Source organism: Cucurbita pepo, chromosome LG10, assembly GCF_002806865.2.
Source record: "Cucurbita pepo subsp. pepo cultivar mu-cu-16 chromosome LG10, ASM280686v2, whole genome shotgun sequence".
Taxonomy (NCBI): Eukaryota; Viridiplantae; Streptophyta; class Magnoliopsida; order Cucurbitales; family Cucurbitaceae; genus Cucurbita; species Cucurbita pepo.
This window is the reverse complement of record NC_036647.1, coordinates 1,097,088-1,112,979: the sequence shown is the minus strand read 5'-3', so window position 1 is coordinate 1,112,979 and position 15,892 is coordinate 1,097,088. Positions and strand designations below refer to the sequence as shown.

The 15,892-nt window shown below is 36.9% G+C and overlaps 3 protein-coding genes and 1 long non-coding RNA gene across 5 annotated transcripts in view; all 4 read right to left on the bottom strand.

Moving 5' to 3' along the window:
- Positions 1-124: 124 nt before the first annotated feature.
- Positions 125-3,226, bottom strand: LOC111804135 (B3 domain-containing transcription factor LEC2). The gene is made up of 6 exons (XM_023688833.1): positions 2,505-3,226; positions 2,331-2,405; positions 2,071-2,171; positions 1,942-1,988; positions 1,772-1,845; positions 125-835 (listed from the first exon to the last, which is right to left on the bottom strand). Exons 1-6 carry the CDS (start codon positions 3,063-3,065, stop codon positions 317-319), a joined length of 1,377 nt encoding a protein of 458 aa, XP_023544601.1. The 5' UTR covers positions 3,066-3,226; the 3' UTR covers positions 125-316.
- Positions 3,227-7,472: 4,246 nt separating this feature from the next.
- LOC111804001 (dof zinc finger protein DOF1.4) lies at positions 7,473-8,904 on the bottom strand. The gene is made up of 2 exons (XM_023688640.1): positions 8,066-8,904; positions 7,473-7,983 (listed from the first exon to the last, which is right to left on the bottom strand). Exons 1-2 carry the CDS (start codon positions 8,725-8,727, stop codon positions 7,845-7,847), a joined length of 801 nt encoding a protein of 266 aa, XP_023544408.1. The 5' UTR covers positions 8,728-8,904; the 3' UTR covers positions 7,473-7,844.
- Positions 8,905-11,436: 2,532 nt separating this feature from the next.
- Positions 11,437-15,892, bottom strand: part of LOC111803749 (glyoxysomal processing protease, glyoxysomal) — a 9,266-nt gene continuing 4,810 nt past the window's right edge. For both annotated transcript variants that reach the window (XM_023688285.1, XM_023688286.1), the window contains 6 exons: positions 15,449-15,531; positions 15,273-15,367; positions 14,435-15,179; positions 12,432-12,621; positions 12,077-12,168; positions 11,437-11,957 (listed from right to left, as the gene is read on the bottom strand). In XM_023688285.1, coding sequence (XP_023544053.1) covers positions 11,695-11,957; positions 12,077-12,168; positions 12,432-12,621; positions 14,435-15,179; positions 15,273-15,367; positions 15,449-15,531 — 1,468 coding nt within the window. In that variant the 3' untranslated portion in view covers positions 11,437-11,694. The remainder of the gene's footprint in view (positions 11,958-12,076; positions 12,169-12,431; positions 12,622-14,434; positions 15,180-15,272; positions 15,368-15,448; positions 15,532-15,892) is intronic.
- LOC111803750 lies at positions 13,381-14,121 on the bottom strand. Its single transcript, XR_002816423.1, has 2 exons — positions 14,021-14,121; positions 13,381-13,901 (listed from the first exon to the last, which is right to left on the bottom strand). It is a non-coding gene; the product is annotated as an uncharacterized LOC111803750 (long non-coding RNA).

The following is a 15,892-nucleotide window of genomic DNA, read 5'->3' as shown; positions in this document are numbered from 1 at the left end:
CGTTCAATTTAAAAAAATACCCTGTTTTCAATTATATCTCCAAATTATAAAAAAAAAAAAAAAAAAAAAAAAAAAAAAAAAAAAAAAAAAAAAAAAAAAANAGTATCCCATATAGACATAAATATAAAAGGATTAAACAAGGCTGGCCATATCAACAAAAATTAACAAGGGTGTTCATAAGTATAACAAAAGCAAAGAAGATAGAAGAAGAGAAGGCCAGAAAGTAGGTAGAACAAGAACAGTGTCATATATAATATAATGATACACAAAAACAGAGCATCTGGCGAGCGGTTGCTGAATGGTGGGCCTTATATGTTCACGTTCTGTCATTGCTCAAATAGTCAAAAAGAGGGAACTTGAATCCACTAACTTCCGGCAGAGTATCAAGCCCTCTAAAGCAATCTTCCAACCCATTCACGGCCTGCAAATCCTCCCCCCCTTCCTTACTCCCATTCTTCTTCTTCTTATTATTATTACTGTTATAAATCCCTTTTGCAGCAGCTCCCATCATATTGGAGGAGGATGGCTGTTGTTGAGTGGTGCTCAAATATGAATCCGAAGCCATGAGGGCGTTGTTGTTGTTGTTATTGTTGCTGCTGCTGTTGCTGCTGCTAGTGCTGGTGCTGCAGGACAGCGGGCGGTCCTCGTCTTCTGGCTTGTGTTTGAGCTCTTCGATTAACATAGCTAAAGAGGCGTCCTCTTCTTCGTCTTTAATGCACATGTTTGTGAAAGAACACGGCTGGTTGTCGTTGTTGTTGTTCTTGTTGTTGTGGTTCCTCGCCATCTCCTCATTTTCTTCCCTTGAATCATTCTCACCTTTCACAACCGCCACGTACTGTCCTCATGTACAACCACACACACACATATATATATATATGCAACCCACACATACTCAACAACAATAAAAATCAAATTTAAATTTAAACAACTCCCGGACATAATAAATCAATTATACCAATTATTAATGAAGGTTTTTCTTTTAAAATCATCTCTTAACCTGTATTTAAAATTATCCATATTCTTTTATGTTTCAAGAAGCCTGGCTGTCACTCGTTCTCTTCTCTAATTGATATGGGACCCACCAATCTACTCTCTTCAAGGCCCCACTTAGTGTCCACCTCCCCTCTCCAATGGATGTGGAACCCCTTCGAAGCTAAGCCTCCTCGCTAACATATTACTAGATGTCTGGCTTTGATACTATGAGTAATAGCTCAAACCCACCTTTTTTTTGGGCTTTTCCTATGCTAATGAAAGGTTTCTATACATTTCTATAAAAATGTTTTGTTTCTCTCTCTGCAACTAATGTGAGATTTGACTGATAATACTGTAAGAAGAAAAAAATGGACTCTATGGGGCTCGAGTTTTATTAAATTTTAGTGGTTATTTGATTTTTTTTTAATAAAAAAATGTATATAAACTTAAAATGTAGAGAATTAAAAAGAAAAGAAAATAGGATGAAAAAGAAAGTGGGAAATCCTATCTGGCAAAAAGAAAGTAATTATAGGAAGAAGAAATAAAAATGATATGGTACGTGTGGAAAGTCGCTGTTAATATTTGTCCATATTATTATTATTATTATTATTTCTTTGTTTTCCTTTTCCTTTTCCTTTTTGGGTCTCATCTCTTTACGCATCTTTCCAAGCGTTACTAAACCACCATATTAGGAAACCCCACACATCATAATTATCTTACTAATTTTCATAAAATTCTAAATCAAAGTCAAATTTTGGAGGCCCAAAAAAATTTTAAAAAAATTAAAAAAAATACTCACCATGTTCTTGCATTCATCCTCGTAAAGGGTCATCAAATCTCCCATCTTCAGACCATTTTGTCTAACAAAATCACCTAAATCGCATCAAAAAACACATACAAATCTGAAATCATCATCTTCAAGAACAAGAAGAACAAGTAAAGTAATGAGTCATTCTATGGGATTGAAACCTGTGTTTTCCAGCACATACATTCTACTTCTGTTGTTCGCCCAGTACCTATAATTAAATTGAATCCATTTGTTACACGAAGAACACGAAGAACACGAAGAACAAGAACAAGAATTAGGATTTTCCTTACTTGTATTTCATGGCCCATTTTTTGTTTGAGTGGACCTCTCTCATCACAATTTGGATGCCTTCCTTATCAGTGAGCAATGGTAGATTCTCTTCTGCCTCCCTCTGTAATGATATGAGCAATTCGTCAGGAAATTAATAAGTAAAAGTTTTAAATTTGATAGCTGTTTGAGTGCTTTTCCCCATTTGCATGTTTTTCTGGGGATTATTTTTATGATATTTTCACTGTTCTATTGGATTTTAAACAAATTTCAAAATACAAACCTTGGGGAGGACGATCCTGCCCAAAGACCCCACATCGCTGTTCTTCAGGTCCTTCTTCAGCAGCATTCTCAGAATCTACGAAGAACAATAACACCAACAATATAATAATAATAATAATAATAATAATAATGATGATGATGGGAATAATAAAAATCAAAACTTGATGACACCCACCTTGTTATCTGGCGTGCAGAGGGTAAAATTATTTGGATTGGCGTTGTTATGTGTATCGGTGTTTAGGAAGTGGGTAGCCATTAATCCCTTTGAATACTCATCGTTATTATAGCCAAAACCGGAAGAGGAGGCGGCGGAGGTGGAGGAGGAAGAAGAAGAGGTTCGACTTAAAGTAAGGGTTCTTTGGCGGGCGAGTCTTCTCTTACTTCTAGCCACTTTGGTACTCCAAGCATCAAGAACCCTTCTGCCTTCGTCTTTTTGAAATAAAGAAGTTGTGAGATCGTTGAAGCTGTAGGAGAGGAAGGCGGAGGAAGGCGGGAAATGGGATGGGAGTTGGTCGTGAGGAGGCGGAGGAGGTGGAGGAGGAGGAGGAGGGTTTGTGAAAAAATAGGATTTTGGGGCGGGGGAGGAGAAGCCTAAGCAGTGTTGGGAGAGAATAGGTGGGAGATGGGAGTCTTGTGGAGGAGGAGGAGGAGGAGGATGAGAGAGGAGAATGGTGGCGGCGGAGAGAGTGGCGGAGGAGAGTGGAGGCAGATCGTAGTGGTGGTTGTCATCGTCCATATGAATGGTAATTAAAACAAAAAGGAAAAGAGAGTTGGGGAGATGGTTGAAAGTAAAGTCTTATTTGGATGTGTAGGTCAGGCGAGCGAGTGGGGGTTAAAAAGGGTGGGAGAGAAATGGGGTTTGGAAGAGGGAAATGAGCGGTCCGAGGCGGCGGAGAGACTGACAGGTGGTCGGAAGAGTGTGGGTTTTGGGAAGCACATTCATCTGAGCCAAAAGGTCAAGAGTAGTGTGACTTGACTATATATATATATATATATATATATATATATATATATATATATATATATATATATATATACCTCTTTTTATTATACTTATTTTTAAGTAATCATCAAATTAAATAATATATTATTTAATAACGTGTCAAATGTTAAATAGTGAGGATTGTTTTTTTTGGCTCGTTTCTTTAGAATGAAACCAAATACCATATGAAGACACCCGGGAAAAGAAAAATTTAAAGATATGCTATAAATTTAGTCGGTGAATTTTAATGTAAAAATTTACATCAGTTAAAAGGATAATATTTACGTTTATCTAGTCTCAAATTTTTTGAATGAATTTGTAAATTTCTAAAAAATTATAAGGGTTTAGATAGTTTTATATTGGTGTTATTAAAAATAATAATAATAATAATAATAATAATAATAATAATAATAATAATAATAATAATAATAATAATGTATTCCAACTCTATAATATTAAATGGTACGAACATTAATATTTTTCTTATAACATCGATAAAAAATACTTATTACTTTTATTTTTTATTTTGGAATATTTGAACAGGTTGACGCGTAGAGACAAAAACTTGAATTTTGGCTAAAAAGAATGTTATGGAACAACCATATTTTTAACTAAAAATCAATTAAATGGATAAAGAAAACAATAAATAAATTGTCGTGTCGTGTTTCATAATGTCATGCTATAATTGGTGGCAGCGTAGATTTTTATATCTTAAAAAATAAATCTATTGGCAGTGAGAGTGAAGGAATCGTTAAATAATTATTTTATGATATTATGTGAGAAATAATATGTAAGATTAGTCTTATTATTTATATTTAAAAAATAAAAAAGGGGAAAAATGTGTAGGATTTTTTTTCCAAATGGAGTAAGGCTTTTTTTTCTTAAAATATTTATTAAGGCTCCAATAAAATACAATTTCAATTTCAATAAATAATATACCATCTTCATACAACAGTCAATAATAGGAAATTATCAAAATATTTTCGCGCTGGTCCATTCTTGTGCGTAATGTACGTATTTAATGGAAAATTACAGATTTTATTCTATTTATTTACGTACATAATTTAAGAGTATTAATGAAACTTTTGAAATAATTTTTAAAATTTAAAGATATTTTTAAAATATAGTAACGATTTCAGTATGAAACTAACCGGCAGAGATAATTTTGAATTTTTTTTTTTTTTTTAATTTAAAGATATGATTAAAATTTTTAAAATTTAAAAAATATTTTTTTAGGAAGAACTTAAAGTTTAAAGTTATTTTTGTTAACTTGACATTTTTTCCTTAATTAATAAGTAAGTTATCATTATTACAAAACATTAAAATTCGTAACAATACCGTGGGAACTGGTGTGATGTGAATTATGATCTGGATCTTACAGAACAGACCCATCAAACGTTGCTTAATCCTGCAAACGTGGCAGCAAACGTGGCTGCAAACGTGGCTGCAAAAATACTGACTCGATTTTTCTTTTTAATTTTAATTCCTAATTTTGTTTAATTGGACTCTGGGTCACTTTAATGAATAGATGGAAGGAAGTAAATTCTGGAAAAAAAAAATTAAACCATTTCGAAAAATTGAAATACAAGTTATATGAGGTAAAAATCTCATACACGATTCTAACGAGTGTCAGTCATGTCATATATGTCAACTTTTCAAATTTTGTCGGTACTTTAAACAATTAAGTCGGTTTCAGTTTCAACTTCAAGGAAACGCGGATTGGTCGTAATATAAATTAAAGAACAACTCCTCCATGTAGTGGTTGTATGTTTTACGCAACCTCATACTTTATATAATAATATATATATATTTTTTTTCCGAATTATAATATATACTTCAATATATATTATGGAACGAAAAATGAAGGAGGAAGGTATTATCTAATTGGCAGATATTTTTCAAATCTCAAATTCCAAAGTAACGCAGGCCAGTTACCGAACAACTGCCGGGCTTGCGGGTGGGAATAATGGGCCACTCCTTTTACCCTTAAAATCGGCCCATATTTATGCAAAATGGGCCAAGAAGGCTCATTGACTTTTTTTTTTTTTTAATTTTTTAATTAAGAAAAAGATTTAAAAAACGAGAAGCACGATGGAGCGCGTGGGAACGTAAACAATTGGGAGACTCCAAAGGAGCAGTTGAAACGGCTGAAGGACACGCGTCACCATCCTGTTTCCCACAGACAATGATATCGCATATTTAATTATTCCAAAGGTTAAATTATTATTAAAACTAATAAATGAAAAGGACAAAATTGTAAAATTAAAAAAAAAAAAAAATGTACCGATGAACGAAACCGGCAGCCACCGCCAGCGCCGCCGTTGATGGCCGCCAGGATCTCAAATATCCTTAATTTAATTTTTTAATTTTTAAAATTTTTGTTCAGAGCATCAAAAGCCACAAAACTGAGGTTTTTCCAGACCATCATGTTTTTTGTCCCCAATAATAGGAGCCGTACTTCTGCGTGTCTGAAACTGAATATCATTTTTTGGGGCTCACAGATTAAATTGAAAGCCCCATCTTTGGTTAAGAGATGCAGCGGCGGGTTGTATCAGGATCAATGGATCAATCTTTGAACAAAAGATGCAATTTTTCTGATTGGGTTTCAATGGATCAGTGGTCGGGAAAGGCCGTCTTGAGCTCATGCTCTCCGGCGGGGTGGCCAGAAAGCTACATAACCAATTCTATTTCTAACCCTATGGCCGCGCCCGAAGGTGCCATTGTCTGGAACGCTGGCACCGTTCCCGCCAACCCCAGTAACATTAGTGGCGCAATTAAGCCTCCATGACATGATTTAAAGCAGCAGATACCATAGATCACAATCTTAGGAATTTGATTCTTATTTTGATTCAAAATGAGAATCAAAATATTATTCTTTCACTAATTCACTTGAGCAGATCTTGATGAAATTCCAATGATCCGATGGAATTTGAACCCAATTTGTTCAATGCTGGTAGAACAAGAGGATAGTTACCAAAAAAAAAAAAACACTTATGTTTGAGTTTGTAACAACGTAAGCCTACCAACAGATATTGTCCTTTTTAACCTGATACGTAATGGGTCAAAATAGACAATTTCGGCTGGTAGTGGACTTGTGCGGTTGGGGTGTGCTAGCGAGAACGCAACCCCCCAACCGGAATGGATTATGAGATCCCATGTCAAAGAAACAAAGTATTTATAATGGTGTGAAAACCTCGCTCTAGCAAATACGTTTTAAAACCGTGAAGCTAACGAAAATAGGTAATGAGTCAAACTGAACAATATATGCTAGCAGTGGGCTTAAACTGTTATAAAGACTCTTGTTGAAGTAAGAGAATAAAATGTTTTTTCTCTATGATAATCGAGGCACACAAATCGACTATAAATCGAACGATGAAATGAAATGGGTAAAATTATGGATGAAATTGTTAAATGAAAGCATGCACGAGTGGAGTGATAATGATAACATAAGAAGCACATCACATTGCCCTACGACGCTGTGGGTACCCCGCCACCATCATTTGGTCACCTGCCCCTTGGCCAGATAACATAACCCTTTCCATTCCATTGTTGACTAAACCATTATTAATATTATATATCATATATGATGATACCCTCTTTCTCTTTGCTATCATTGCATGGAATTGTTTAGCGCCATGAATGCCCCTTCCAAGCTTTTAAACCATAGCTGGACTCATTGCCCACCTTCACCTTCTTCTCTGCCATCATCACCCACTTCCCTTTACAATTGACCCTACTCACTCAATTACATAAACAATTACTAACCCATATAGTACTTTAATCTATTCGAGATTATCACAACCATGATCCATTAAATAACGCTCGTGTCAAACTTACGTATCTTAAAATTGAGCTACAAAAAAGATGATCGGTTCGTACGCTTCTTGTTTCTTTCTTGTTATTGGGGGAAAGGGAAGAAAAATGACAAGATAAAAGGCAAAAAAAGAAAAGAAAAAAAAGTGTCTCCTTTTGTTTATGATGCAGCTAGGCTAGCTTTGGGACCAAACTTGAATTGAAGTCACTTTAGTTCAAGAGACAGCTTCTTCATCATTAAGTGACGCTCGAAATTGGGCTGCTCGATTATAATTTGAAAACGACTCCACATTTTAGAAAGAACTCGTCATAATTAATTGTCGAACGTTAGCTTTAAAATGTCGAAAAGATCACAAATTCGAATCTAAATTTCATTGCCATTACAAAATAACAAATCTTCCACTGATTTCTTCCTATACCCTTAGCTATACATACCCACAAAAAAAACGTATTCGATCCCTTTGAATGCATGCATGTAAGGCCATGCGTAGGTGAGGTTAATCCAAATTCTAAATTGTTGATAGGATGGTATTATAGGGACGAATGAAAGAGGATCCGAGGTTCCTCTCAGCGCAATTACCTATAAAATTCTCAAACCCACATCGATAAAGTTTAAGGGTTTGAGCTGTTCTTGCAGCTGACATGATCTCTCCGATCCCACTCCTCTCCTCAACTTTATTCTTTGTCTTTTCTTATATAGACAGCCAATGCCTTGATCTCCTAGAATAGAGAAGCAATTGAGGACCCATTATTCGTTGGATCATGCCAATTGCTCGTCGCCGTGGTTGCCGAGTTCCAGAACCGAGAAGGGTCGGAAAAATTCGATGGATCGACTTGCTCGGTTTGATTATGGGACAGCCTATTAAGTCAATGCGAAAAAATGATTAATTTTTCTACGTACAATCTATCAATTTAAACTTTTGAGTTCAACGGTGATTTACCTGTTCAAGTCTTCCTTCATCAAACCAGCTTCGAAATTACCGAAAAACTGTGAATTTCGATCGAATGAGATGGCGGGAGGATGGAAGTGAGTTGCATGAATTGAAATATCTTGAATTTGCTTAGGGGAATTGAAGGTTTCACGGAGATCACCGATGTGGGAAAACCCTAAACCACTGCCAATGGCGTCGAACGGCGGCAGCGGGGAAAGGTTGAGAAGACCAGAAACAGAATCAAGAGTTGAAAATTGAAGATTTAAGGGAGATGGGTTAGTGTTATGAACCCCAAAAAACATTGGGGAAGAAGGAATAATATTAGTAGCAGAATTGATGATGGAGTTGTTGTGAAGGCGAGGTTTTTGAGTTGGGGTTGACGTGGGAGTAGCGTTGACTGAGGAGAAGGAAGAAGAAGAAGAAGATTTGAGGCGCTTGTTCTTCCGGCAGCCACCACCGACGGGGACATTTCTTAGGGTTCCGCCGCGGGTCCAGTAGCGTTTACAGGCTTTGCAGAAGTGCCGTGGCTGAGAGAGGCTGTAATTGTTGTAGTAACAAAATTTGGTGTTGGAAGAATCACAACGAGGGCACTTAAGAGCCGGTGCTACCGGTGGTCGTTGTTGTTGTTGTTCTTGACGGGGTTTATCCATAATCCGGGAAGCTGAAGCCATTATGGATCAACCCTTTTTATCATTTACCAGATTCTAAAGCAAAGAGAAGAGCTTTAGCTTGAAGAAGAAGAAGAAGAAGAAGAAGAAGAAGAAGGAGAGAGAGAGAGAGGCTTAGATGTTGTATTAGGGTAAAATAAGAGAACAGAACCAGATATTCTCTTCCAAAAGCTAAGCAACAAAAGGGGGGGTGTCATGTTGAGTATAATAATTGGAGAGAGAGAAAGTTGTGGGCATTTGTGAATAGAGTTGAAGAAAGAAATGATGTTGCAGTTGCTACACACTTTCTCCACTCAAACAAATCATTGAAATCATGTTGTTATGGGATTCAAACATTGAAAGGCAGTGAAAGTTTTGATCTTTACAAGTTTTATGATATTTTATTAAGAGGGTTTCTTGAGTTCTTGTGAAAAATTAGAGCTTTATTAAGCTAATGTTTTTGTAATGAAATTTCACGTGGTGGGTCTGAGAAAAAACCCCATAAAAAGAGATGGGAAAATTCGAAAGGGAAGGAAAAGACAAGGAGATAAAAGTAAAGCTAAGGGAAGTAATTAATGGTTAAGAGAAAGCAAATGAGGGGTTATAGGGAAGGAATGGATTTTGTTTTGGATAAAGTAAGAGTACACTCTGATCTGTGCTACCAACCTCAGTTCATGTTGAGTTTTAAAGTAATGTGGTTTATAGGATTAATGAAGGCTTTTAATTGAAGCCTGGGCTGGCGTGTTGAAAGAATCTTTGGTTTCTTCCATAAAAGAATACCTGCCAAAAGCTTTCCACTTTATTTTCATACTCCTACACACCTCACCCCACTCTCGCTCTAAAATGGGACGCCTGTTGGAACTACCCTTCCTTTCACTACCTTGCTCTGTAATTTGCACTTTGCAGCAGTGGGACTTACAAGGAAAACAGTCATTTCTTGTTTAATAATGATATTATCATCTCTATCTCTTCATTGGGTGGGTGGATCGTGCTTTGAGGATGGTTGAACGAGCAACTCATGAATGATGTCAAGCTGAATGAGCCAATGATTCGAACGCATGTTTCTCATTATGTTGTGAGATCCTATGTTGGTTGGAGAGTAGAATAAAGCATTTCTTATAAGAGTGTAAAATCTTCTTTCTATTAGATGCATTTTAAAACCTTGAGGAGAAAATTCAGAGAGGATAATATTTATTTACAAATGATATTAAAACTAGACATCAAGCCAGCAAAAACTTTAAGACGTTAAGGGAAGTGGATTTTGAGATCTCACATCGATTAAAGAGTAGAACGAAGGAGAAAAAATGTGAAATCCATTGAATAGAAAATGGATGGAAAGATAAGGAAAGGAGGGAAAGTGGATGGAAAATGTTTGAACTTGGAATTTTGTGCACCATGGTTTTCCTCAACTTCTGTGGAGCTTCCTCCATTTATTTATTTATTTATTTATTATTATTTCTTCCATAAATATATAAATTAAATAAATTTGGTAAAGAGGAAGAATATCGTAAAAGAGAAGTAAGAATTGGAATTAGTGAAAGGGGGTGGTCCATAAGCACAGCACAGCCACAATTTCATTCAATTTCTTCCCACCACCGCCACCGCCGCCGTCCCCATCAATCAAGAGAGATCAGAAAGAAACTAGTTCAGAGAGGTAGATGCAGCCATCAATGGCTGACCACAGCCCAACTTGCAGACACAAACATCTCTGTCCTTTGATTCATTATCACACTTTTGTGTAATAAAAACACCCCACTCATTTCCCCATCTCTTCCTTTCATTTCATCATAATCACGCATTCCCTTACCTTCAATTCCAACCCAATCCTCTAATATATATATATATATTGTTCAACGATTAAACCAATCTGAACAATATTTCTTCTTTGGATCACGGAATCAACTTCAGGCCCATTTTTCCCAGGTGAAAGACTAAAGCTCCGTAATCACGACGCAAAACTTGGACCTGTAGGCCTGGTTCCTGCAGGAAACTTCCTAAATGGGCTCAATATTAATCGTAAGACCATGCGTAAGGGAAAAATATTAATATTTGGTGGTGGTGAAGATTCTAGTTAGTTAGTGGAAGAAACATGAAAAATGGAAGTTCAATACAACTTTTAAGACCATGCGTAAAGGAAAAATACTAATCGTAAAGGGAGGTTTCATTTCAAATACCTGTTGGTGAAATAAAAAAATCGATTCAGAACATTTAGAATCGTAGCTAAATGTCTTCATCTCTGAAGCCATGGAGCCAATCATATAAAGATATAGAAGAACACACTCAAAACCAAAAGCAACGCTGTTTTTAATCATTGTGATGCAGTTCCCATCAGTTTTCTTTCATCTGATCANACACCCCACTCATTTCCCCATCTCTTCCTTTCATTTCATCATAATCACGCATTCCCTTACCTTCAATTCCAACCCAATCCTCTAATATATATATATATATTGTTCAACGATTAAACCAATCTGAACAATATTTCTTCTTTGGATCACGGAATCAACTTCAGGCCCATTTTTCCCAGGTGAAAGACTAAAGCTCCGTAATCACGACGCAAAACTTGGACCTGTAGGCCTGGTTCCTGCAGGAAACTTCCTAAATGGGCTCAATATTAATCGTAAGACCATGCGTAAGGGAAAAATATTAATATTTGGTGGTGGTGAAGATTCTAGTTAGTTAGTGGAAGAAACATGAAAAATGGAAGTTCAATACAACTTTTAAGACCATGCGTAAAGGAAAAATACTAATCGTAAAGGGAGGTTTCATTTCAAATACCTGTTGGTGAAATAAAAAAATCGATTCAGAACATTTAGAATCGTAGCTAAATGTCTTCATCTCTGAAGCCATGGAGCCAATCATATAAAGATATAGAAGAACACACTCAAAACCAAAAGCAACGCTGTTTTTAATCATTGTGATGCAGTTCCCATCAGTTTTCTTTCATCTGATCAGACGTTTCAACCTGTAGAATGCCCAAAGTTTGAATGGTCATAGCTTGCTACGGATCACATTAGATGGAAGTTTTTCCTCCTCGTTATCAAGAGTTGACTTTCGGAATACTTCTCGTCGTTCGGCAATGAACTTCGCAAATCGAGAACCTTTCCCCTTTGTTTCATGGTCTCCACCTGGCAATTGAGGCAGATCAGGCAGAGGAGAGGGCTTGGGAGATCGCTGTGACATCAATGCCCATATAGAAGAAAGCTGTTCATCTGGTTCATCCAGAACTTTTAGGACTGAGAGGTCCTTCATGTCTGCAAGTGGAAAAAACACAGCAATTAGAATTAGCACACATGGCGTGGCAAGTTATGGTCATGGATCGTAAATAAAAAAAGCTGGAAAAATCACAGTAGGATTAATTCAGCTGGCGCACCTCTAAGGAACCTATGAATGGGTTCCAAAGCTGCACAAGGTATGCTGAAGTTCAAGTGTGGAATAATAGCTCCTCGCCCGTGCCTCGCATTGCTGTATCAACATTTCACAGAAATTATCAACTTCCAGAGGTAATCCACCATAAAACTGATGGTGGCTCGGTATTAGAAATCATTGACTAACAACACTAAAAAAGCAGGCATATCATTTAACTTGTTCCCACTTATGTGTATCTGGATAATAAAGCGATAACATTAGTGGACTGTTTTCATAAACTACCAGGGAATCGAGGAACAAATCCAATAAACAAGCATAATCTGATGTGGATAGATTGATCTTTATTTGTTGCACTGTACCTTGTAACAAGTCCAATCATATGCCCTTCTGAATTGACAACAGCACCCCCACTACAACCAGGATGCACTGCAGCTGTTGTTTCAAGCATCGCCGGAAAATATACTAATGAATCTCCTTGATGATAAGATGGGGGAATCTTTGCTTTCACCACATTGGCTACCACACCAGAGCAAACAGATGGGGAGAAGCCTAACAAAATTCNATTTTGTGCACCATGGTTTTCCTCAACTTCTGTGGAGCTTCCTCCATTTATTTATTTATTTATTTATTATTATTTCTTCCATAAATATATAAATTAAATAAATTTGGTAAAGAGGAAGAATATCGTAAAAGAGAAGTAAGAATTGGAATTAGTGAAAGGGGGTGGTCCATAAGCACAGCACAGCCACAATTTCATTCAATTTCTTCCCACCACCGCCACCGCCGCCGTCCCCATCAATCAAGAGAGATCAGAAAGAAACTAGTTCAGAGAGGTAGATGCAGCCATCAATGGCTGACCACAGCCCAACTTGCAGACACAAACATCTCTGTCCTTTGATTCATTATCACACTTTTGTGTAATAAAAACACCCCACTCATTTCCCCATCTCTTCCTTTCATTTCATCATAATCACGCATTCCCTTACCTTCAATTCCAACCCAATCCTCTAATATATATATATATATTGTTCAACGATTAAACCAATCTGAACAATATTTCTTCTTTGGATCACGGAATCAACTTCAGGCCCATTTTTCCCAGGTGAAAGACTAAAGCTCCGTAATCACGACGCAAAACTTGGACCTGTAGGCCTGGTTCCTGCAGGAAACTTCCTAAATGGGCTCAATATTAATCGTAAGACCATGCGTAAGGGAAAAATATTAATATTTGGTGGTGGTGAAGATTCTAGTTAGTTAGTGGAAGAAACATGAAAAATGGAAGTTCAATACAACTTTTAAGACCATGCGTAAAGGAAAAATACTAATCGTAAAGGGAGGTTTCATTTCAAATACCTGTTGGTGAAATAAAAAAATCGATTCAGAACATTTAGAATCGTAGCTAAATGTCTTCATCTCTGAAGCCATGGAGCCAATCATATAAAGATATAGAAGAACACACTCAAAACCAAAAGCAACGCTGTTTTTAATCATTGTGATGCAGTTCCCATCAGTTTTCTTTCATCTGATCAGACGTTTCAACCTGTAGAATGCCCAAAGTTTGAATGGTCATAGCTTGCTACGGATCACATTAGATGGAAGTTTTTCCTCCTCGTTATCAAGAGTTGACTTTCGGAATACTTCTCGTCGTTCGGCAATGAACTTCGCAAATCGAGAACCTTTCCCCTTTGTTTCATGGTCTCCACCTGGCAATTGAGGCAGATCAGGCAGAGGAGAGGGCTTGGGAGATCGCTGTGACATCAATGCCCATATAGAAGAAAGCTGTTCATCTGGTTCATCCAGAACTTTTAGGACTGAGAGGTCCTTCATGTCTGCAAGTGGAAAAAACACAGCAATTAGAATTAGCACACATGGCGTGGCAAGTTATGGTCATGGATCGTAAATAAAAAAAGCTGGAAAAATCACAGTAGGATTAATTCAGCTGGCGCACCTCTAAGGAACCTATGAATGGGTTCCAAAGCTGCACAAGGTATGCTGAAGTTCAAGTGTGGAATAATAGCTCCTCGCCCGTGCCTCGCATTGCTGTATCAACATTTCACAGAAATTATCNTCAAACTCGATTCAGTTAATCTATTAAAACAATTTCAAAATAAGAATAAAAAGAAAAATGAAAAGAAGATAAAAATANTTCATCTATGTAATGCAAATAAAAAATTCTTTTCCTTCCAATGAATCCATTTTGGCAATCAAGTAACCCATTAAAAAATAATAATGGTGACTGCTAAATAACTGTTGAAACTGAAAATATTCCTCCGTCTGGTTCATCCCTAATCCTAACAGAACTTTTTCTAACACCAATTTAACATGCCAAACTAAATCACACAACAAATTTGACAAGAGGTACCCGATTTCGGTCCCAAAAGTCCATGTCCAATAACATGTATCTTTGATCCTGCGGACGGCCATGAAAAATCCATAGTAATAGATGAGAGTTGCTCTGGAATTTGCTCAAGCTGCAACAATGCAACATCCCAAGGTCCCTTGCAGATGTACAGCACTTTAGCATCACACCATGTCCAAGGCTCAGCATGATTCAAGCGAACACGCAAGTTTCTACGACCATAGTTAGCAAAATTCAACTTGCTACCCTCAATTTGGTTCTGGAGAAGAATATTTGCATTCTTAGAGGCATTTTGTGTTAAATTTCCACTCTTTTTGCGGCCAAAAACACCATTGTGCATTGAACACGGAGAACGCTCAGTGTAGGACTGCAGGAGCTTGGCATTTTCAATCGATCTTTCTCCACCAACATTTGCTTTCCCAAATCTCCATGGCTCTATCAAGTGGGCATTGGTGAGTACTAGGCCTTGGCTATTGAGCAAAACGCCAGATGCCCATATTCCTTCACCAATTGTAACAAGACAAACAGAAGCCATTGCCTTCTCAATTTTAGATGGGAAAGGACGAGAACAACTAGAGTTTTCTTGGATACTGCAAAAGGCTCCCTCAAATTTGTGTTCCTTATTCATTGCCTCATTCCCCACAGCACTAATACACCCATTGTCGTTGTCAATCCTTTCTCCAGCATTATAAGCCCCTAGAAGTAGACCACTGCAAGCAGTGGCGATGGCTCCCCATGGAATCAACAGCTGTTACCCAAGGCTAGAGTCACACACAATGCAATAACTCCAAGAGATATTAAATTAATAGCACATAAAGTGAAGCAAACAGTATCGTTATACCTGAATCTCAGCACCAGTCATATAATGCACAAGTGGTCTAATCAGAACACCGATGAGACATGCATGTTCATCAAAAACCGGACAGCCCTCCATTCCTAACAGATAAAGTATCATAATTGTAAGAAAGAAACCACCAGAAGAAAACAGAATATAATAGAACAGATAGATGTGCATACCAGGAAGGCACCGCATGTCAGCAATCAGCAATGACTTGCTCGAGTTAGGAGGGTAGCAATTGGAAATTGATCCAACCGATATGCTAATTTGAGCAAACAATCAAAGACTACTAGTCACAAAAAATACAGCAGCTAACTTTTGGAGTATAAAAAATGCAAAGAAATATCATGTCTTCGTGTGTGAGCTTTAGACATAAATGACAAGAAGCATTTTTCAAACCCATCTTTTTGCAGAAATCACTCGGCGCAAATTTCAAATCCAAGAATCAGTTCAAACAATTTGTTGACATGATGAGCCTATATATTGAAGGTACTGGTCCAAGGAAACTGTCAAATTATAACTAAAAGGCTCTATGGTCTCTTTTGCTTTACAAATTGTATGAGGAAAGTAGTCCTTTTTTTTTTTTTTTTTTTTTTTTTTTTTTTTTTTTTTTTTTTTTTTTT

Excerpts from the sequence above, each read along its gene's own strand:
- LOC111804001 (XM_023688640.1), bottom strand. The coding sequence starts at position 8,727 with ATGGCTTCAGCTTCCCGGATTATGGATAAACCCCGTCAAGAACAACAA. Across the intron at positions 7,984-8,065 it reads ATGAAGGAAGACTTGAACAG|GCTGTCCCATAATCAAACCG; the intron begins GTAAATCACCGT and ends TTGACTTAATAG.
- LOC111804135 (XM_023688833.1), bottom strand. The coding sequence starts at position 3,065 with ATGGACGATGACAACCACCACTACGATCTGCCTCCACTCTCCTCCGCC. Across the intron at positions 2,172-2,330 it reads GCAGGATCGTCCTCCCCAAG|AGGGAGGCAGAAGAGAATCT; the intron begins GTTTGTATTTTG and ends ATATCATTACAG. Across the intron at positions 836-1,771 it reads AGGATGAATGCAAGAACATG|TACGTGGCGGTTGTGAAAGG; the intron begins GTGAGTATTTTT and ends ACATGAGGACAG.